General features: G+C 38.9%; 1 protein-coding gene across 9 annotated transcripts in view; it reads right to left on the reverse strand.

Moving 5' to 3' along the window:
* LOC138820687 (cytosolic beta-glucosidase) overlaps positions 1-17,086 on the reverse strand; it is a 271,928-nt gene extending 254,842 nt beyond the window's left edge. For 5 of the 9 annotated variants that reach the window (XR_011369948.1, XR_011369950.1, XM_070012443.1 and 2 more), the window contains exon 1: positions 16,802-17,086. Coding sequence is in view for 3 of the 9 variants with exons in the window: in XM_070012443.1 (XP_069868544.1) it covers positions 16,802-16,859 (58 nt within the window). In the remaining 6 variants the exon portion in view is untranslated. Of the gene's footprint in view, positions 1-11,171; positions 11,231-16,531; positions 16,655-16,801 lie in introns of all 9 variants that reach the window. The other 4 variants (XR_011369951.1, XR_011369953.1, XR_011369952.1 and 1 more) reach the window with 4 other exon arrangements.
* Positions 17,087-18,452: the final 1,366 nt, after the last annotated feature.

Here is an 18,452-nt window from a genome sequence, read left to right on the forward strand (position 1 = left end):
CAAGCATCTTTCTCCACTTTAACTTCCATCAACAGCTATACTTTGGTGCCTAGGAACAAATCCAACCTAAAATGGAGATAGGATTTTCAGGTTCTTCCCAAGCATGTTTTGAAAGTTTCCTTAGAGAATCTCAAAGCCAAATTGAACCTGTTATATTTTTACCAAACAACCTCCAAACCTGCTCCTTCTTTAGTACGGTGAGTTAACGTTTATTCTTAGCATCACTAGCTAGCCAAATACCTAAAAATACACACACGAGATGTATTAACATTCTCCATATTTGCTTCATACCCTACTTGCATGTCTTTTGGTTCTCCCTAATGTTTATCTCTCTAATTTGTCCATGCCAATGAAATTCAGGTTATCATCTTCATCCTCAACTAGTATATTACTATAGACTGACCGCTGATACTAGGCCTTTATATGTCCCTCTCTCCTCTTTCCCTTCTTTCCTTCCTTCCTTCCTTCCTTCCTTCCTTCCTTCCTTCCTTCCTTCCTTCCTTCTTTCCTTTTCTTCCTTCCTTCTTTTCCTCCTTTCTTCCCTCCTTCCCTCCTTCCTTCCCTCCTTCTCTTCCCTCCTTCTCTTCCTTCTCTTCCTTCCTTCATCTTCTTGCTTAGTTAAACTCTTTCCAACATAATAACTGACTCTATGCTTTTCTTTTCTGGCAAACGCCTAATACACATGAGCCTAACACCAGCTCATTAGCAGGTGCTTTGTATGCATCACAGCACGTCTTAATTCTAATGTTTTTAGCTTCAGGTCCTGCCATTCACCCTATCATCAAAAAATTTAGCCTATGACACACTTTATCAAAGCTCTAACTATTTATAAGATAATAACACAGAGTACTGTGTAAAACATATAAATCATTAGATGCTGTTTATCAATTGATTGATCAATTCATTGTGCTGGTACTAGGGTTTGAATTCAGGGCCTGGGCATTGTCCTATAGATTTTTACTCAAGACTGGCACTCTAACACTTGGACCAGACTTCCACTTTGGGCTTTAATAGAGATGAAAGTCTCATAGATGTTCCTGCCTGAGCTAGCTTTGAACTCCAATCTCAGCCTCCAAAGTAGCTAGGATAACAAGTGTGAGCCATTGGTGCCCAGCAGGATGCCATTCACAAATATGTTATTATATACTCATTATGAGGATCCAAGCAACTCAAACTCCAAGTGACTTACATAGGCTCTAAACTGTTTAGTTTCAAAAAACATTAACCAGACAGGACTATCTCACTCATCAAAGAAATCTAAGTGTTCAGACTTTCATGACTTAGCTAAAAATGTTTCATCTATTCATATGGACTTTCCCTTTCTCTGAAAACTAACAAAGCATATTTCTCCTCAAAGCCTATCTTACATACTGAAACCATCCTCCCTATATGCTTTACTCTTGTGTTACCCTTACCATCTTTGCTTCAGTAGTACTTTGTTTAGACTGTCAAGAATGGTCATACCAAATCTTAGAATCCTCCACTAGGATTCTGGATCTAAATGACTCTTTTACCCCCACCCTATCCCCACCCCCGCCTTACCTTCTCTGCCTCTAGTTTCCAATAGAAGACAAAAGCCTAATTTGGATAAACCAATAATTATATAGACATGATTCAAGTAAATAGTCACCATTTAATTAGCCATTTCATGCCAAGGAAACCAGGTCCAGTACAACACGAAAACAGACCTTTTCTGGGTCTTTTTGTGGGGGCATAATTTCTCTACAAACAAGACAAATGTCATCATCCAAAAACAAGCAAACCATGCCATAGCTTTATTTTTATTTTTTAAGGAATCAAAACAGGGAAACCAGGGGGCACTTGTCTCAGAGGACAAAGGCTCCTAGTTCATTTCTCAAGCAGTTTGTTTGTTTGTTTATCCAGCATTTGTCACAGCTTTAGTATGCCTGTATCTGGTCTTTACTCGAGGCATGGAGAGAATACAAGGATTATACTAGGAAGATTTTTACCCTTAGCTGTAGAATACCAATGAAAAGAATCCCTCAAGTTTCCCTTTTATCAAATCAGTTTGACAAGAATTTTGTGTATTCCTCTATTGTCCAGATCCGTCCTTTAGGGAACAAAGGACATACTACTGTCCATCTCCACATAGTCTCTTCCTCACACTAACCCGATGAGGCAAAGTGTAAAGTCCCTCTACAACATTTCATGCTGAGGAAGAGCCATAAGCCATAATTTCTCACCTTGCATAACACCGTGGTTGATGTGCAACTCTAACTTGTGTCTACCCTCCGGTCCTGAATAATAATTTACAAGATATATGAAGTAATGGACCATCCAGAGAAAATGTTGCTTTTTCAAAGATCTCCAAGTATATATGTGGGTGATGGACTGCAAAGACTCTAAGGAAGATTATTGTCTTTAGAGTAAATAATATACTTTCTCCACAAGTCTCAAAGCCTGTATTTAAATGATTATTCATAGGTGTTGTGGGAGACATTAAGCTTTAGCTTGGCAATTCCCAATGTAAAATGGGTAATGTTTCAAAACCCTTGTTTATACATCACCTGCCCAGAAACTCACTGTTGCCTCTTACATTATGTTCCAAATTCCCAGGCCAACCCCCCAAATCTATTTATCTCATCATCTACCTGAAGAGCAATCAGTGACACTCACTTCCATTTATAACATTGTTCCTGTGGGGAGATGCTAAATTCCCAGGCAAGTGACATGCAAATACATTTCTACCTGCATTTGGAAATGCATGAGAAGTGAGTGAAGTCAGGTATGCCCAGGATCTGAATCTTTTTATTCCTAAGTATACATTCCAAAAACTGAGCCCTACATGATAGCTGCTTATTAGGAACAAAGAATTTGGGCCTCTATTATCAAGAAAGAGGTTTTCAGAATCTGAAGTGGCTCTCATATCCTCTGTTACCTAGATGAAACATAAATATGTTTTCAGAAGATTTGACATTGAATCTGAAACTGCCTGACCGCTCATCTGTATTTTCAACTTTTCTCCTAGCTCCTTTAAATGTATATATTACTTAGTATTTATTTTTGAAAGGCTTTCAAGGGGTTACATCAGAGGACACATTTTCCTGTTCTACAGACACTTAAAATCAAATATATTTAAAGACTCAAAATACAAAACAAATCCTTCTGGATAAAAAGAAAAAAAGACAAAAAGAGTGCCTTTCTATTATTTAAATGTAAAGGATTTTTTAAAATCTCATTTGTTTTGTCAATTGGTTCTGCTTAATATTCTTCAGCCGGGTCCACTCTCAATTATCCATGCTAAGCAATGGGAATCAGTGGCCTGGATAATCTAAAACAGCAGACAATTTTAAAAGCCCTTGTATTTGGCCCAGGCATACTTTACAATCAAAATCTGATTATCCACACTAATGAAAGGAAGAACAGGCACCTTGAGAAAGATTCGAAAACGAGGTAGATCTGCTGAGCTAGTTTCTGGCGCATCAAGGAGAGGGGAGACCACAATATATTATAGTGGGAGGAAAAACAAATCAGGATCCTAGGATCCAACGGCAGGGACCCCGCGGGCCATCCAAAACTCAGGCACACAGAAAATACCCCTCCCGACGTTTGTCAACTTTGGCAGTGCGGAGCTGTGCTAAAAAATACCCCCCGATAAGAAGGCATGTTATCCATGCCACTCCAAATAGTTAAGGAATAGATGGCTTGCATTGCCCTAAACCACCTCTTTTGGTTGTCTCTGCACATGCACCAAGCCCCACACTACACTGCAAAGTTCACAGTCACACACTTGGAAGCGTAGCCCAGAGGATAGAGGTGGGAGAAGCAGCGTGCCAGAGTAGGAAAAATGCTGGAGCGCTGAAGCGAGGACATTTGTATCTTTGTCCTCTGCCCGTCGTTATTCATGCCAATAGTCGGATGTGCATTCAAGCAAAGAGAACAGTGTGTGCAAAGGTACAGGGGCATGAAGGTCATGGCATAGTTAAAGAACGACATGTGCTTCATTTTGGTTAAAGAATACGATACTAATGGAGAAGAAGCAAGAGAGGAAATTGGGGGTGCAGTCAGAGAAAAGAAAACACAGCTTTTGTGCCATGTAAGAAAATCTCTATAGAAGGTAAAAAGACATTATTATCTTAATGTATTAAGATATATTGAACACTTAGGTTTTTCCAGAACTTCCCAAGCATTTGATATTCATCAACACATTTAATAGTCACGACTAAGTGATAGGTACTATTACTGTTCCAATTTTCCATACAAGGAAACTGAGGCCTGTTACACATCTCCTAAGAGCACATAGTTTAGAGTTGGGGAGTCAGGACTCACACCTGATACATTTGACTTCAGATTTTGGATCTCTTTTGTGAGTATGTGTCAGTGCTGGGGCTTGAACTCCGGACCTTGTACTCTAGCTCATTTTTTACATTCACAGCTGGTGTTCTACCAGTTGGGTCATACCACCAATTCCAATTTTTTGGTAGTTAATTGGAGAATAAAAGTCTCTCGGATTTGTCTGCCTGGGCTGGCTCTGAATGATGATTCTCAGTTCTCAGTCGCCTGAGTAGCTAGAATTGCAGGCATGAGCTGCCAGTACCAGTCTTTATTATCTTTTTCAAAGACATAAGAAGGCCACAGTATTGTAAGAAACCATTCTAGAAGCAGCATGCAGAAGAGAGTAAAGGGAGGAGGATGAAAAATGGAGATTTTTATGAAGACAAGGGAGGATCAGCTACCCAATTACAGGAAACATGGAAATAATGAGGGGGAAAAGGGGTGTAACCAAGAGGACCAAAGGGAGAAAACAAAAAATAATTGATTAAAAACAGGCACTCGTGGCTCACACCTGTCATCTTAGCTACTCAGGAGGCTGAGATCTGAGGATTGTGATGCAAAGCCAGCCCAGGCAAGAAAGTCCATGACACCCTCAACTTCAATTAACTATCAAAAAAGTTGTAAGTGAAGTTATGGCTCAAGTGGTAGAGTTCTAGCCTTAAGCAGAAAAGCTCAGGGATAGTTCCAGGCCTTGAGTTCAAGCCCCTGGACAAACACTGAAAAGGGATGGTGGGGAGAGGAAGGGAAGTATGAGGAATGGACAAGTATGAGTTAGTCCTTATTTCTGGCTTGGGGACTTTTGTGTTAGCCTAGGAAGAATCTCGTTACAGAGTGAACTTTGCTGGAAAGCCATCTCTTATTGAAGGGTAGGCCCAGGAAGGAGTAGCATAAAGACATTCCTTCTCCAGGGCAGTGCTGGCATATGTTAATCCAAAAATGCAAATGTCCTATCTTAAATGATTGATGGATTTAATGCTGGCAAAAGAACTTATGTCCCAATATGTAGGCCAATATACAGGACCCATACTACCAATAAATTCTGCTTGTGTGTGTGGATGTGTGTGTGTCTGCGTGGATGTGTGTGTGTCTGTGTCTGTGTTTGTATGTACACATAAAAGCGCCAGTCATGGGGCTTGAACCCAGGTACTGGGCTCTATTCCTGAACTTCTTTTGTTCAAGGCCAGCACTTTACTATTTAATCCACAGATCCACTTCTGGATCTTCTGGTAGATAAGTGGAGATAAGAGTCTCACAGACTTTCCTGCCCAGCCTGGCTTTGAGCCATTTATCCTCAGATCTCAGTCTCCTGAGTAGCTAGGATTGCAGGTGTGAGCCACTGGTGCCCAGCTAACTAAATTCTTGAGATACAGTGACTTGTTTCTTATTTCTCAAGGTTAAACACATTGTCATGTGTACTTTTCTGGGTAATATCTACAAGCAACTATAGAATACTAGACAAGGGAGAAAGAGCACAGGAAGAGGAAACTTACAGAAAATGTGTCTTATCAAGAAAAATGTTATCTCTCATCAAGAAAAATGTTATCCCTTATCAAGGTATTTGTAAATGTCTTAATAAAACAAAGCAATTTTTAAAACATTCCTATAATGGTAATTAAAAAAGGCACCTGTTCATATAGGTCTGTAAATAGGTAAATAAAGGTTAAAATGCATAATCAAAACTTGTAATTCCCTCTCTGGCTGATTATTTTATTTAACTTGATGCTGTTTGTATCTTCTAAATGTTCTGCAATTGCAGAATATTGTATTACTTTTAGGATATAAAAGCTTTTTTACATAGACATATCTGATAAAGATCCATCCTGTTCAGACCTTGATGATACAAAAGAAAGCCCAAGCAGGCATACAGACATTATCAATAACCACACCAGTAAATTATTATTATCAATAAATAATATATCAGTAGTGGTGGCAACAGAGACTGTTCAGCACTGCTGTAGAGTCCACCAGGCACAGAGAAATGCAGCCTATGAATAATATATGCAGTCAGAAACAGAGGGAGCTACAACTGTGAGGATACAAATGACACAGAGCAATTGACCCCAGGTGCAGATGCAGGGACATGGGTGAGACCCGTCTTAGTCCTATTCGTCCCCTTCCCTGTGACTTTTCTCATAACATCTCAATATTTGTCTTATCAGTGTGTCTGAAATGCCATTAATTACATAGTGTATCATTTTCTTTGCTCAGACAGCGATCAGAGAATACCATGGACTGAATGCTTATGCACAACAGAGACACAGTTCTCAAGGCTGGAACTCTGATGTCAGGGTGTCAGCATGGTCAGGGGTCAGGTTCTGGTGGGGGGGTTCTCTTCCTGGCTCAGTAATGGTTATCTTCTGACTCTGTTCTCATGAAGCAAGAGAGGAAAAGTCAAGACTGGGCAGGAAGCCCATTCATGAGGGCTCCATCCTCATGATCTAATCCCCTCCCAAGGGCCAAACCTCCAAATATCATCTCACTGGAGACTGGGGTTTCAATATGTAAACTGGGAGGTAATGGACAACATTCTAGGGCTAGAAAATTCCTGGAAGCTGGGTATATTAGTGATAATAAGGAGAATAATTACGGTGAAAAGAAGAGGGAATTCATTCATTAACTTTGAATAATATCTCACAGTTTATGAGGCACTTCCATATATTAATGCATGTTAATAAAGATATACACATAAATTAATACTATACTAAGGTCTTTATTTATGCTAAGAAAGACTTACAGTTCAAGATGGGGACTGAAACATACATATTTAATTCTTTTCCCTCTCACAAGGCACTGAAATGACAGTAAATTATAGAAAGAATCCACAACTGAGCTGAAGGCTTTAAAAAGGCCCCAATAGAGTACCACATTTACTCAAGTACATCTAGAAAATGAAAGGAAAATAGGATCAATTACCTGAGAAACTAAGACAAGGCATTGCAACATCAATTCATCTATTGAAGACAACAGGGAAGGGCTAAAATATTCTCCTAGACAATTACCAGGTCAGCTCGTGCTGATAGAACAGGACCCAGCCTCAAAGGAATCATCATGGTACTAACTTACCTCATGTACATTTATGCCATCTTTACCTCATGTTGATGTTCCATGAAATACTTCATGAAAGGGAGAGATACTTGATTAGGATGAATTCATATCATATTATATAATATCCAATAATGGAATTGCCAGGTCAAAATCTTCCATTTTTTTTCAGGCACCAATGACTCATGCCTGTAATCCTAGCTACTCAAGAGGCTTAGACCTGAGAGTCATGATGCAAAGCCAGCCTTCACAGAAAAATCTGTAACACCTTACATATAATTAATCAACAAAATGCCAGCCTGTAGGAGTGGCTTAAGTGGCAGAGTGCCAGCAATGAGTTAAAAAGCTGAACAAATCAATGAGTTCAAGTTCTAATATTACCATGTATAAATAAATAAATAAATAAATAAATAAAAAGCTAACTTTTTATTGGCATTATTAAAGATACATAAAAAGACAACATCCAGAAAATAAAACACAACTTCCTAAAAATGAAGCAATTAATAATCTGTCCTATAACTTGGAAATATCATTGTCACAACTATGTGATAGAGAGGTTGAAAAACACGGTAAGTACAACAAATGCCCAAATACAGCTGAAGTACAGTTATGTAGAAGAAAAGGTTGAGAAATCCAACCTAGATAAGCAGCACAAAATGTAGGAAAAGGTGCTCAATATTCATCCCATGTACTTTTTAAAAGAGACAGAAAGACCCGCATTAGGAATTTTTCAGGGACAAATATCTAAGCTTAGAGAAGTTAAGCTATTCCATTCCTCTATAGTCCATGAATAGAGTCTGATATCGTCCAGATGTGTACCATTCCAGACACCAAGGCCAAATTACTTGTTTTGTTATTATAAAGGTGATGTACAGAGCCAAAGCTGAATTTTAATTAGTATGCATACAATGTGGACTCAAGGGTTGGTTTTGGTTTTTATGTACTCTGATTGGTCAGTACCAATGCCAATCTAGTCTACACATATTATTTACAGTTGACATCTGGTTAGTGAGTGTGTATTAGCTGATGAAAATATACATATAACCCTTCCCTAGGCCAACTTATTTTCCATTATTAACATTGATAAAACCAGAAGAACTGGTAATTTGAAGTCTGTACGGATTCCAAATCTGAAACTGGAAAACTGAAATAAGGATTGCATCTGTCATGTCAGCTTGTTAACTGTGATCAATTTTATGAGTACATGCTCACTTCCCTTCTTCATTTGCTCTTCTATACCAAAAAAATAAATTACCATACTTTAAATTTGTGTCCACTCTTTCTTTTGATCTAGGTGATTAAGGAAGTTGATATTGCTGTAGAAGAATAGCAAGATCAAACCCCAAACTAGATGTTTAATCCAAAGAGCTTAGCAGAAAATAAGGAAAAGGACACACATCTGAGATTCACTGAGTGGAAGGGATAAGGGGAAGCAATGTAGAAAAGTAAATATTGGCAATTATAGCAGGTAGGTGAAATGTGCCCCAGCACAGGTTTGTGTAGACGCATTGAGTTTCTAAAAGGGAGAGGAGAAGAAAATGGTCTGAATAAAATTATCATAAACTTAGCTTTTGGCCTACACAAGGCAAAAAGCTATGTACATATGGTCATATACATATATACATATATATATATATATATACATATCATGTATAAGATGATGTTAAGTGAAATGAACCCCAAGATAGGGACACAAATATCTCTTTTTCTTTCTTGCTATTGTTTCTAACAAATTTATAATGTAGCATGTGATTTTTCTGTTGCTTTGTATGTTCCTCCCCCACAGTATAACCCCTGTTTTCACTGTATTTGATGTCAATGCACTGCATCTTGTATATACACTTCTCTAATTCGGGGAGGGGAAGGGAAAAAACGAAGTGCTTAAATAAGGATACAGGTTGACCCACTGTAATAATGAGATGTACAAAACACTATGTTGAAAATGAATTTTACAACTTGGGAGAGGGATGGGGGAGTTGGAGAGGTGGGAGTGAAGGGATGGTAGGGGGAAAACAAAGGTGGAAGCAACAATGCTCAATAGGAAATGTACTCATTACCTTGCTCATGTACCTGTAACCCCTCTGGACATCATTTTTACAATAAAAACGTACAAAAAATATCATCGTAAACCTGACCTAAAACCAACTCAGACAACTTCCCTGTGTGTTCTTCTTTTTTTTTTTTTAGTGTAAATGTAACTTGAAATTTCTTAACTAGTAGATTCTACCTTTGACATACGAAGGCAAAAGGCAGCCATAGGTGTACCCCAGTTTCTGCTGTCATAAATCCAAAGTCAAAGTTAAATCAAAAGCAAGCATTATATCAGCATCCAGTGCAATATGAAAGTTCGTAGCAGCATTCATAAAACTAGAGCCTTTCCCTCCTTAAGAACCACAAACTCAGGTCCCACTAGGAAGAATTAATGGGATAGTTTATACTGGGTTTAGGATCTGTGGGACTTTGAAGAGCATATTTACCCCTTCCCTTTTCCGTACTCATCGGGAGTTACAAGCTCATAAGAGCCACTGTATTGGGTTCTAAATGTCATTTTCCTAGTTCCTCTGTGACCTACACAGAAAAGAAACAAAATACTCATGAGATAATTTGTTGTTTTTTCTGCCTTTTTTTCCCATCTGGCCAATAAGGGGACATAGGGAACTTCACAGAGTTAAAAATCATGGGATATTCGTTGTATTAAATACATGTATTGTAACATTTCGGCATATCCAAGGATTATTTGCAATTTCTCTCCTGTCTCTGAGTCTAGCAAATACATTTTATAGGTTTTACAATGCTCTTTACAATTCACCTAAAACACATCATTTTCCTCCTGCTTATACCACTTATTTATTATTTATTTATTCGATTTATATGGTGCCTTCTTCCAAAAGGCTCAAGGCACCATGAAGCCAACTGTTATAGAATAAACATTAAACTCTTCTTTAAAGCCATAAACACTGAAGTAGGCCGAGATGAGGCAGAGGGATATAAGCACAGGAAGAAAGCAGACCATGAAGGCTGGTAAAATAGCCAACTACGTAATAGGTTGAGAGGCCTAGGGATCAGCTATCCATGTCCCACCTTATTCACTGAGCCCCACATGCAAATACTCTGAGGCTGTCCTACATTCCAAAAAGAAAAGAAAGAGCCAAAGTAGCTGCACATCACACAGGATAACAGAGGCATATGCTAGTGATTGCTCGGAACTCCCAAGACAGTAAATGAAAACAAGCACAGACACACTGACAAGTAGGTTTTATTTTTTTAATACTTTTCTATTGTAAAAATACTGTACAGAGGGGTTACAGTTACATGAGCAAGGTAATGAGTACATTTCCTATCAAGCATTGTTACCTCCTCCTTTTTCCCCTACCATCCCTTCCCTCCCACCTCCACCACTACCCCCACACACACCGAAATTGTAACGTTTGTTTTTCAACACAGTGTCTTGTACATCTCATTGTTACAGTGGGGTCAACCTGTATCCCTATTGAAGCATTTTGTTTTTTCCCTTCCCCTCCCCAAATTAGAGAAGTGTATATACAAGATGCAGGGCACTGACGTCAACTACAGTGAAAACAGGGGTTATACTGTGGAGGAGGAACATACAAAGAAACACACAAAAAATCACATGGTATATTTTAAGCACATTAAAAAGAACAGCAAGAAAGATAAAATCTCTGTGCCCCCATCTTGGGGTATTAGTGTGTTTGTATCAGTATTTAGTGAGTACTGAATATTAGACATTCTTGTGCTACATATGCTAACCTAGACTGGATCTACAGAGAGCATAACCACTGTCTTAACTTACAAATAAGTAAAATATGACTTACATAAGTTATTTTCCTCTACTCCTCTGATAAGAGCTTCTGCTAGGATTCAAACCAAGAACCTTTAGCACAAGAGACAAAAAACACAGAAAATCATTCCGATAAAGCAGGCTGATATCTTTCGATAGGGCACATTGGGTCAAGTTTCCCACACAGGAAGCTGTTGCTTTCTTTCCTATCCTTTATATTATTATCTTTATTATCTCTCTTGGGCTTTTGACCAATTAAGAAGATGTTGTCTTTCCTATTAAAAGAGCTAATGTTTTCTATAACTACCCAACTTTTCTTCTGATGTCATTTAATTATCACTTTGGCTAAATTAATGTGTATTATTTCCACAATGACCTACAATCATATTCTGATCCATTATTTTAATTTTTATATTTATGACATGCATCATAAAACTCAAATTTCTAAATTATTTTTTGTTGACCTCAAATTAACTTTGGGATTTCATAGTTGGGACTCTGACATATCTCAAAGGAAAACCTCTCCTTTTCAAAAGAGAGATATTAAACTAATTTAGCTTTTGTGATATGCTAATTTATGGGAAGGCTTGTCAAATAACCAGTGGTACTTAACCTTCTTTTAGTTATACTTGAATGCAATTTTTACTGATATATGCTTCAGAAATTATATGAAGTTCCTACAAACCTAATAGACTCATATACCACTATTATCCTCCTCCTTTGTATTTTAAAATGTAGTATACACGAGGTATGATCAGATTTCTTACTGATAGCAACATTATTGTAATGGAATCTCATCAGCTCTTTATCCATGTCCCTTTTTAAGTCTTGTCATTCACAGATGGTTAATTGCTTACTCTGGAACTTTCCTGGGCAACTATAAACCTGAAGTGTTTCATCCTCAAGGATATTCACAGAATAAACTAACAAATGAAGGTTTCAGAAAAACCTTATGATCAAACCACTGGGCTGGGTAAGAATTCCCAGAATTCTAATGAAGAAACTGACTGCTTCATAAAGCTCCTACCTCAAGATCAGGAGAAACACTAATAAATTAAGTACCAAAACACTGACTTGGCAGACTTTTGTGCTAACTCAGCTAGTACTGAAATTGTTAAGACATGAAATTTGAACTCCGTAAGATTGACTGAAGTCAAATTACCTATGAGAACCTATATAATAACTATGCTATGTAACAGAACTGAATGTATGTATATCCAGTGTTAAGCATGGACTCACAGAGAATCTGGGTGTCTATCTGGTTATTAATAAGTTCTTAAAATTTTCACTATTAAAAGCTGGCACTCCATGATTTATCATGAAAGAGATGAATTGTGAAAAATAATGGTCAAATAACAAAACTGCTTCAATCGTTTGTAACTAATGCTTGGTTTATCAAATACTTAGCATTTTACATCATTTCAAGACTGACAGATATATTTTATTCACTTGTCACTTGTGATACATGAAGTTTTGAATTTGTGGCCTTCTGCTTACTAGGTAGGAGCTCTACCATTTGAGTCACACCTACAGCTGTGTTTTTGCTTTAATTTTTTCAGGAGGAGTCTCAAGTTTTCACTAAGCCAGTCTAGGGCCACAATCTTGGTACCTCTGTCTCCAGCATACTAGGACCATTGGCACACCCACATTATTAGTTGAGATTGGGGAGCAGGGTCCTATTTTTTGTCTTAGCTGGCCTTGAACCATGATCTTGCTGATCTCCACCTCCCAAGTAGTTGTGATTACAATGTAAATCACTATTCCAATGTAAGTCACTACACCACTTTCAATGAATATTCTCCGGTTTTACAGAATATTTCCACTTCAGAAGAGAGAATGCTGAGTAATTGAAAAAATAATATAAAATACATTTTTCTTATGAGACATTCCTAGAGAATTCTCCAGAGGTAGAAGTATGTACTTCACTATACAAGCTGTGAAACACTTACTGCAAATACAATGGTATTCATCATAAGATTATAGGTCAAAAAAACTGAATCTATTGGATTGCCTTGGTCAAAAGTATTACTGATTGACAGGAATCAGATTCACTAGCATCAATAGAATACATAGATTATCTCCTTCTGGAGAAATTACTGGAAGGTCTAGTTCGTAATAATAGAACCTTGCATATCAATAACTCTTGAATTCTGATATGACTAGGAGGAGAAGTTTTAATGAATTATGCCCAGGCATATGTCCACTAGTGAAGAGAAGCCCTTCATCTGCACAAACTGATGACAACAGACTGTTCACAACCTAGAACTCAGAACTTGGTCTTTCAGAAATAGCACAGAGGGCCCTTGAAATCTGTTGAACTCTGTACCAGAGCTCAGGAGTTTATGTCTTTGATATACAACTTGGAACTCCATGGAGACCATCCACAAAACGGGAACTATATGACTATTATATCTTAAGGTAAAACTAACTAGGGAAGTTTACCCAGAAAGAGATGGTATCGTAAATGTAGGCAGTTTTCCCAAGACTGAGTCAATTTTTCTCTGTCAACATACAAACCCTCCATCTTTTCTCAATTTCCTGATGTCTTAATCATCTCCTGTTCATTAAAGAAAAAGCCATGGAACTATTATCTGTGAATGGCTTTAGCAAATACTTAGCATTAACAAGAATCTAGAAATTTTACTAGGTTTGTTGGCTGATGGCCCCAAATCAGGAAACATTTTCACTTGTGCCAGTGCCTCTCTGTGTTATCAATAAGAATAACCCTGAAATCTCCAAGAAAGAATGTAAAGCTATCCTTGGTATTATAGACTTCACTGCTACTTGCTTCTCTACATTTGTTGGAATTGGAATCAGTCTCCTGATCATTCCTGTTACTAATCACCACCAAGTGTAGAAAACTTCTCTGGGTGATATCTGAGCTAGGTATATAGTAGAACCCCTTATCCACAAGGAATATCCAGTAATATTTTTCAGTGGACACCAACCCCTCCCAATCTACCCTCCTGGAACAGTGATATTGACAACCAAGACAGCTACCAAGTGATAAACAGGAAGACAATGTATATATCATGGACACATTAAGTAGACCTGATTTACATTCTAAGTGGAACAGAGAGAGATGGTGTAAACTTGGTCACACTATTCACAATGAGACAAAATTGAAAATTCAGGAATTAACTTTTTCTGGAATTTACCATTTAATACCTTTGAATTATTACCAACCACTCAAAACCATGGCAACTGAAACCCGATAATAGCGAAGACTATACTGCACTTCCAAACATTTCCTCCTCAAGACATGGGAATTACCAAACCAAGTGTTATTTATTGCTTGTATAATATAGAAAAAAGTCAGATTCTACTAAATGTGGCTGGTATCTAGCCTGGTATCTAGAAACTGCAATAAACTACCTTTCCCACTTGCCTCTATACGGAGTTACACATTTGTAACTCAACTTAAACAAATGTAACTGACCTCTGCTCCAATGCCACTCCATGGCCCTCTTTTCCAACAACATCCTAGTACCTCCCCTGGGCCTATAAGCAATTAGATTTCTCTGTTGTCCCTGGGCCCTGTTCAGATATTGCTATTTGACCTGGCTCACTGCTACCTTCCACGGTGCTTTTCTTGAACATTATTTTTAAAATGAAGCCAAAATAGAAGTTAGTTTTAAGCTAGAAATATGTGATCAGACGTTAGTTCCCACTGTAAGAAGGTTTCAGTTGCATTCCTGGGATGCTGTCTCCGTAACAGAGGACTGGCCATTGTACGGAATTTAAAGCTAATCCACAAAGTAGGAGAAAATCTTGGAGCCAATAAGACATCCTAAATATTCAGACAGATAGAAACCACTCTATAAGTAATTCAGAGGGAAGGAGAGGAAGAGAGAGAGAAAGAAGAAGAAAGAAGACAACAAAGAAGATGACGAAGGAGGAAAAGGAGGAGGAGGAGAAAGAGGAGGAGGAGAAGGAAGAGAGAAGGAGAAGGAGGAAGAGGAAGAAGTGGAGGAGGAGGAGGAGGAGGAAGAAGGGGAGGAAGGTTAAAGAAAAGAAGGAAAAGGAAAAAGAAAAGGAAGGAGAGAAACAAAAAGAAAAAGTAAAAAGGAAGATGGAAATTATAAGCAATACAAGTTGTTCTGGTACCAACCTTTATGCCATCACTCTGTCTAGAAATATCCTGTCTCTCATCCTTTAAGTTTTAGACAGAATGATATTAATTCAGAGTCCTCTTTGGCAACCCAAACTAAAGGATCTACTTTTACAAGACTCTTCTCCATGGCATTTACTATAAGCAGTAATAGCTCCATTGACTGACATATTTATTTATTTATCATTTCTAGGGATGCTGTAAAAAAAACCCACAAAATTGGTGATTTAAACAACATGAATTTATCATCTCTTCATTACAAAGGCTAGAAGCTTGATTTCAATGTGTCAGTAGGACCATGTTCTTGCTGGAACACGTAGACACCTTCCTTGCCTCTTCCTAGTTGCGGGCTGTCCCTGGTGTCTGGCATTCCTTAGCTGATAACTGTATCACTCCCAACTCTGCCTCTGTAGTAACATGGTGTTCTCCTTGTATTCTGTCTGAATCCAAATAATCTCCTTGTAAGAACATTGGTCATAGTGAATTAAGAGCCAGCTGACTCCAGTATGGTTTCAATTTAACTTAGCTAATTACATCTTCATGTGGCTATTGTTGGCCTTCAGAATTGTAAGAGAATAAACATGTTACTTAAAGCCTCACAGCTTGTGGTTATTTGTTTCCCTAGCTCTAGGAGGCTACCGAAAGAAACTCTTAGCTTTGTTTAACTCAGGATTTGTTTAACTCAGGATTTCACACAAATAGATGACCAAATAAATATTTCCCCAGCTTTCTCCCAGTGGCAGCTATAAACAAACCTTCATTCCTCAGAGGGGCTGGGAAATCTGTTTTAGAAAAGTTAAAGCTAATCTTCCTATTCTACAGATTAACAAATTGAGATTTAAGGAGGTTAATGCTACCTCAGTAATTTAAAGATTATTACAAAATGTGTTTCCCTTTGGAGACAGTCCCAGAAAATTGGGGGATAATGGATTCATATTCTGTCCCTCTACCTCCCTTGCCCTCCTTCTAGCCCACCCCCATTCTGAGTTCTGCTTACAATCTGTAGCTCATTTCCTCTCTTTGCTTCTCTGCAGGCACCCCAGGAAATGGCTGCCTGGCACAAGATTAGGCTTGAGTGTGGACTCACCAGAAACAACAGAGCAGTTTTCCTAACTCTCAAGACACTTCTGAGGCATCTACATTGTATTTTCTCCAGCTAATGGGGTAATTTGTCCCTTTTTGAAAGGAGGTTGAGAGTGCTTATCATCACGAAACCAATCACAAATGCATCTGGGTCCAATGTAAAGCAATAACTTGGATAAGCTTAGATTGAGTGCAAATACCATCACAGCTGATCTGCATCCACCCCTGCAGCAGGCTTCTTCAGGCTGAAAATGGGCATCCCTTCATTTGTACCACAGAAAACTCGTCAGTGCTTTTCTTCTTCAGGCTGAAAATGGGCATCCCTTCATTTGTACCACAGAAAACTCGTCAGTGCTTTTCTTCCCTAAGCACACAGGACTTCCCCCTCTCCCCCCCCCCCCCCCCCGTCCCCTCCAGCCCCACATACCAGCAGAAGCAATCCCTTCCAGGCCCAATGGGGCTTTTCCTACCTTCCACTTGGTAGGCTGCCGTGGCCGCCCCCCATCCAAAGCCCGCAGGGAAAGCCATGGTCCACAAACCACCGACTTCACCCTCACATCTAAGGATCTCCACGCCCTCGGAGGAGCTGAGCAGCGGTGCAGACAGTCGGAGAACTCTCACTGCAGACCACAGGCCCCAAATCCAATAGACTCAAACAAGGAGCAGGCAGAGGGGGATTGAAGGGATGGCACCTGAATGACCCCAAATTTGAGGTCTGCAAGTCACTCCGTACAGGAGGAGACTTGACGCTACTGTTTCCCAGCTTTGCTGGAGTCTGACCAGAGCTGGGTCAGCCTGGATGCTAAGTTAATCTTTTCCTTCTTGGAGTAACACAGGGACATTTTTTTTTAATTTAAGTCACATGATTTTACTTGAAATTTCACTTAGCCAGTTCTTCCCAATTCCTGATCCCTAGTCCCTACAAATAACCATTTGTAACTTTCTTTTTTTTCTGGTTACTTATAGGGTGTTTAAAAAAATTGGCTGATAGTGCCACTTTTTAGGATTTTTTAAATCATTTATATCTTCATTTCTGGGTATAAGAGTAAAATGTCTAGTGCCACAGTCCCTCCCTCCCCCTCTACCTGTCCCCCCCTCTCCTCTTCCTACTTTTTCTTTCCCTCTTTCTCTCACCCTTCCTTTCCCCCTCCCTCTTTCCCCTCTCCCTCCCTCTCCTCTCTTCCCTTTCTTCCTTCTACCAGCGGCCTCTCTCTTCTCTGTATCCATCCAAAAATGGTTAGTTTTTCTGATAAATTAACTATTTGCTCTAGCCATGCTTACATGCAACTTTTTATTTTCTCTGAAATTAACTGTCTGTTCTTTGTATTTAATTTCTCTACACCTACCACTGATTCATTTCCAAGCATTCTGACAGAAGTATCAATCTCCAAGTTGTTGGAACAAGCCTGTGTTGCTGCTCCATTCTGCTGTGTTTACATGGTAAGCCAGCCCTCACAGAATCAGCCCTTTCACATCACTGAGTTTGCCTCACCCAGTTGTTTGTCTTTCCCTGTTTTTGTTTTTCTCCTCTGGGAGAGAAATCCTCAAGTTCCTGATAAACAGAACATGCAGATAAATATTTCAGAACCTTCTAGCTGTGGAGTTATCTTCAGTCTCACGTCATACTTGATATGCACGCTGCTTACTACTGGATTTTATGACTGGAATAATTTGCACTCAGAATTTTTGAAGGCCTTGATTTATGGTTTTCTAGCTTCCAGGGGGCTACTGAGAAATCTGATGGCAATCTAAGTCCTCATCTTGTTAAGAAACACGCTTTGTTCCCACGCCCTCCCTCACGGAATCCAGACCTTCTCTGTCTGTTGTTTCATTCGTGTACCTTGGTATAAGACTGCTCTTGCTTGTGCTGAGCACCCACAGGATGCACCATCATGATGCAGAATGCTGTGAAATTGACCCAAAATAATACTTTAAAAAAAAGGACTGTGGAGAGAAGATTTGGGCATACTTGTGAAGAAAGTTACTAAGTTTCGCCCAAGTATGAACCAAGTCCTCCTACATTATATAATCATGAAAACACATGGTCTGCAGACATATATCCTCTTTACTTATCCTAACTCTCGGAAGAAAGAATCAATTAAATACGGAAGGAAAAGAGGA

This window comes from Dipodomys merriami, unplaced genomic scaffold (assembly GCF_024711535.1).
Source record: "Dipodomys merriami isolate MVZ:Mamm:240054 unplaced genomic scaffold, mDipMer1.0.p SCAF_9, whole genome shotgun sequence".
Lineage (NCBI taxonomy): Eukaryota > Metazoa > Chordata > Mammalia > Rodentia > Heteromyidae > Dipodomys > Dipodomys merriami.